Source organism: Monopterus albus, unplaced genomic scaffold (genome assembly GCF_001952655.1).
Source record: "Monopterus albus unplaced genomic scaffold, M_albus_1.0 scaffold3.1, whole genome shotgun sequence".
NCBI lineage: Eukaryota > Metazoa > Chordata > Actinopteri > Synbranchiformes > Synbranchidae > Monopterus > Monopterus albus.
Genome location: NW_018127883.1, coordinates 11,047,593 through 11,052,320, shown reverse-complemented (window position 1 = coordinate 11,052,320; position 4,728 = coordinate 11,047,593). Strand labels below are relative to the sequence as shown.

The 4,728-nt window shown below is 40.3% G+C and overlaps 2 protein-coding genes across 2 annotated transcripts in view; one reads left to right on the top strand and one right to left on the bottom strand.

Moving 5' to 3' along the window:
* The window catches only part of thnsl1 (threonine synthase like 1), a 4,182-nt gene extending 1,505 nt beyond the window's left edge, over positions 1 to 2,677 (bottom strand). Inside the window, exons 1-2 of the mRNA XM_020596847.1 lie at positions 985 to 2,677; positions 1 to 65 (exon numbers count right to left, since the gene is read on the bottom strand). The exon at positions 1 to 65 is cut by the window's left edge and continues 1,505 nt beyond it. Coding sequence (XP_020452503.1) covers positions 1 to 65; positions 985 to 2,352 — 1,433 coding nt within the window. The 5' untranslated portion in view covers positions 2,353 to 2,677. The remainder of the gene's footprint in view (positions 66 to 984) is intronic.
* A 579-nt stretch (positions 2,678 to 3,256) lies between these two features.
* The window catches only part of enkur (enkurin, TRPC channel interacting protein), a 2,198-nt gene continuing 726 nt past the window's right edge, over positions 3,257 to 4,728 (top strand). Inside the window, exons 1-4 of the mRNA XM_020601884.1 lie at positions 3,257 to 3,484; positions 3,807 to 3,952; positions 4,052 to 4,275; positions 4,545 to 4,691. Of these exons, the coding sequence (XP_020457540.1) occupies positions 3,405 to 3,484; positions 3,807 to 3,952; positions 4,052 to 4,275; positions 4,545 to 4,691 (597 nt within the window). The 5' untranslated portion in view covers positions 3,257 to 3,404. The remainder of the gene's footprint in view (positions 3,485 to 3,806; positions 3,953 to 4,051; positions 4,276 to 4,544; positions 4,692 to 4,728) is intronic.

Sequence of the window (4,728 nt, the reverse complement as noted above, 5' to 3'; positions counted from 1 at the left end):
GGTGCCCCAAATTTGATGACCCCATCTCTGCACAGATCCAGATAGGCTGAGGAATGGTAGACCACCTGCAAGAGGGAAGAACGTTTGCAAAACAGTGTTTAATGCTGCGACATATGCTGCCTGACTATTAACCTAAGGGAGGGCACTGGCAGAAATTCTGTTCCATACTGTGTTTATACTAATGAGATAAAATTACAATAAAACACCAGAATTAAACATAAGGTGAAAAGATGATGAAAAACTACTGTCTTGTCTATTATAACTGTAAACGACATTTTACAGAGTCACTGTATCTGACTGAACATCTATGTCAATTCCCTTTTTTGCAGCATGAATTAAAATCTAAACCAAAAATCATAACATTCTGTCACAATGACTGAACAAAATGTAGGTCATGCCCTATGTAGTTTCTACTGGTGGAGAGCTAGTTTTACACTCTACACTTGTTTAATTAGGTGGATTCTTTTCTTTTTGACTTAAAGTTTATTGCGTTTAAGAAAAAAGTTTGTCCCAGCATCACATAGGCAAATTAAAATTTGATTGATTTGCTGAACAAATGGATAAATATACAAAAACTAATATTAAAACATTCATCTGAATTTATGATCTAAGCATATTTAAAATCATAGACATTCCAGAAAAGACTGAGATGTTTCCTTTGTTCAAATTAAATCTTAAGCACCAGTTTTGCTGAGAGTCAAGATTCTCACTTTAAGATAAGATTTCATGTGATGCAGGTCAAGTTTGAAAAGCTACAAATGTTTTCTCTGAAACAAATGAAGTGGATATTGAATAAAAATAAACTGAGCTGTTTAGCTGCTTCACTTTCAGAGTCCTGGTGTTGTGGCTCACTTCCACACAGTCTCATCTTACTGGGATGTTTACCGCAGAGCTGTTATTAATGTTATTACTAACACCTGTGCATTTTCTACTATGACAAGTCAAAATGTCTGCCATGAAAAAACTCAGTGATCATCTACCCACCTGAGGCAACAACCGTGCCCAATTGATGGAGTTGGCAGTGCTGAGAACGGTGCCGTACTCCACAGCAAGGTACCCTAACTCTCCAAACATCCTCTTGATGGTTCTCTGACAGAAGTCGAAGTCTGACTGCACACTCATCGCCCTGGCATTGCCCTCTCTGTAGCTCATCATCTGGTGTTTCTGAATCTCACTCACCCCTTCCTCTGGGAAAAACACCAGCACTCCGGTCCTGTGTCTGTCGGTGCCACTGAGTTTGCTGAAGCCACTGAGAACAGCACTTCCTGTGTCTCCAGATGTTGCTACCAGGATGAGGTAGTTGCACATTGGTGGGAGGCAGTAGGCAAAAAGCTGGGGCATCAGTTGTAAGGCAAAGTCTTTAAAAGAGGCGGTGGGGCCATGAAAAAGCTCCTGAATAAAGTAATTTTGGCTGAGATGTTTTACAGGTGCAACTGCCTCACTTGAAAAGTTGGACCCATATGCTTTGAATATCATTGTTCTGAGATCCAAAGCAGAGATATCCAATGGGTGTATGCACTTTTCAAGTAAAACTAATGCTCTTTCTGGGTACGACATGTCAGCTAGTCTAAGCCATTCACTAGCACTGATATGTGGGAATCCATTTTTGGGAACATAGAGGCCTTCATCTCTGGCCAGACCCTCTACTACCACATCACTAAAGTATATTTTCTGTTTGGACGATTCCTCACTGTCGCATCTTGTGGACACGTAGGTTTCTGCAGCATGATTCTGATATCTTTCCACAGCCTTCACCACCTTCTCTGCTAATTCCTCCACTGTGTCCCCTCTTCCACACAGCACTCGCACATCAAGCCAATTCTCATAAAACTGCTTCCGGTAATGCAGAATATCCCTCATGGATACCCCTGCCTCCTGGCCCACTATCCTGTTCACCTTCATCCTGGTCAGTCTCTGCAAGATGTCCTCACTGTCCACATCCAGGTAGACAAACAGTCCGGTCCGTTTGACGTGTTGCATAGCCACAGAATGTAGAGGGTTCGACCCCGTCAGGGACACAACACACCCAGAAGCAGAGAAGTTACACAAGGCCTGACCTTCCTCCTCCAGGAAACGTTCTCCACCGACTGCTGCCAGCTTGGCAGCCACAGGCATCTTCCAGGTCGTCTCCAGGATGTCATCATCAACATCAATGGCTGGCAGTCCTAGTTTCTCAGCCACTAGCCTTGCCACTGTGGTCTTCCCTGCCCCAGGAGGGCCCATAAGCAGAATGTTCTCATTCCCCACTAGGGGTGCTTTGGTGGACAGCCATGATTTTGATATTGTAAAGTGTCTCTGACAACGTCTGGCAGCTTTAAATGCAAATTGACTACCTGCATTCAGTAAACCCATTAGGAGTCTAATGACAGCGTTCTCTCCCGTAAAGAAAGTAATGAGGCGATCAAAACAGTGTTCAGCCAATGTGTCTTATTGCGATAGAGTACCTAAGTTACAATGGGTTTAAGTGGCTGCAGCAGCTGTTTTGAAACCAAGAGAGTAGTAGAAATGTTTTCGCGATACCTTTAGTGCGCCAAACTCTTATGTAAAACGGTGAATTTCCGTACACCAAACTTAACTAGTATTATTTTTAGCAGCGTCTGTAACTATATCGCTTATTTTAACGGGGAAAGTGATAGTTGATACCGCTTTACTTTACAGGAAGATAAACAAATAACTACGGTCTGCCTTAAGGGACAAATTTAAATTTTATTTCGCAGGAGGCATGATGAGAATACAAAAAGTCAGCCAGCTTTTAGTTGAATCAAAACAATACACACTATTTCATGTTTTATTCTAAATGCATTTTAATAAAGTATCGAGAAATCAATATGTATAAGTGACATTTGTCGCTGTATTAGCTGCCTGCCTGTGAAAGCGAAGTTGTGTTGCTTTCAGGAACGCCTGAAAACTTGCCTCAAACACTAAAGTACAATTTAACGCCCATTAGTACCAAACTAACAAAAAGAAAAAAAAATCAGTTCATGGAAATCTGAGACATGGACGCAAGTATACGATTAAAGAAGATAATACATCCTAAGACGCATACGTTATTGGTGACCTATGAACTATTATAAACAAGCGGCACACATCTAAATAATGTATGACATAGGATGAAAATTATTTTTTGTTAGATAAATAAAAAAAATTCTGAACATTAGTATCTCACGAGAATTTAGGGCACCGTCCACAATAAACTTATAGATATGCGTGATTTAATTCAAATTGACTACTGTACGACAGTGGAAAATGCAACATTTGCTCCAGCAGTTGCCTAGCAACTCCCCGGTAGCGTGTTGGTAAACAAATGTTTAGCTAGTTATGTTAGCTTGGTCAAGTTTGTTCTGTTATTAGCCGATCTTATTTAACCTTAACTTGAATATTAAATCCTTCGCCCGTCCTTCAACATGTCTGAAGTTTTTCATCCACGAGAAAGCGTCTACAATCTAATTACAGAGGAAAAGGTTCAGACTCAAAAACCGCCGAGGTATCTTTATGAGTATTATTACTAAAAATGTATTGTTAACTTTAGCCAAGTTATTTCCACCAGCAGTCAGTAGGCAAGATTATGCAGTGGCAGCAAACAGAAAACAGCTGACGGCCTCTACCTAACTACTTGGTTTAGCTGTGGCACCAGATAGAAAGTAGTGTTCCTGCTTAAAGTCTTTGGCCTTATTAATTTTTCCAAAACCGTAATTTTATTTTAACATAAAATATTCTTTATATTCTGTTAGTTTTATTCAGTTCATAAATCTTTGATATAATTTTGATATAACTTGATAATTTGTTCCAATGTACTGTCTCTGAAGGTATATATCCAAGTTTAGGCCAATGGTTGCTCTTGAGAAAAAGTTAGCTAAGGATGCAATGCGAACGATGGGACCAGCCAAAGTAGAAGTGCCTGTCCCAGATAATTACCTCAAGAAGCATTCAAAAGAGCCCAAATTACCTGAAAGTGAGTCCATCAATAGATTATTTGACCAGTATTTGGGAAATCTCTGACTGTGTTATGTATTCATCTGAAACACTTACTTTTATATTTCTTTTTCTGCAGAATCACAATCCTTGAAAGTGGCTCATAGTACATGCACTGTGAAGAAACCAGCTGTTCCTACAAAGACAGAGAGGCCGCCTATGGGTATTCACACCAAGAGAAACTTTATAAAGACAACCACAGCAGTGCCGATGAAGCCACAGCCCACCTCTGTAGACAGCAACAAGGGGCACAAGCAGTGTCTTGATAATTCAGGACTTGTCCCCAAGTACATCAAGAAGAAGGTGTTTATCTATTGTACAACACACAAATAATAAACTTTGAATATAGCTTGAGGAACAATGCACACTTTGGCCACATGCAAGAGTCAGACATATATACAATTTTGCTATAACACAGTTTTTAATACCAGAAAAGGATGTTACAGTTACTATTATGTATAAGTATCTACAATACATTTCTCTATTATATGATTAAATGTTCCATTTTTAGGACTTGTATACTAAAGGGCACACTGAGTATGTTGCATAATGTTCCCAATTCCTGTTTGCAGGATTATGGAGAAGTACCTGAGTACCTGCAGCAACGCAATGGAGAAAAGCAGAGGGCTCAGGAGGAGTATGACAAGTTTTTGAAAGAACAGAAGGAGCAGGGAGCTGTGAAACAGCTGTCTGACTTTGAGCGACAAGCCGTCCTGGAGGTACTGAAACACATGCTGCACAAGGGCAGCTCTTTCC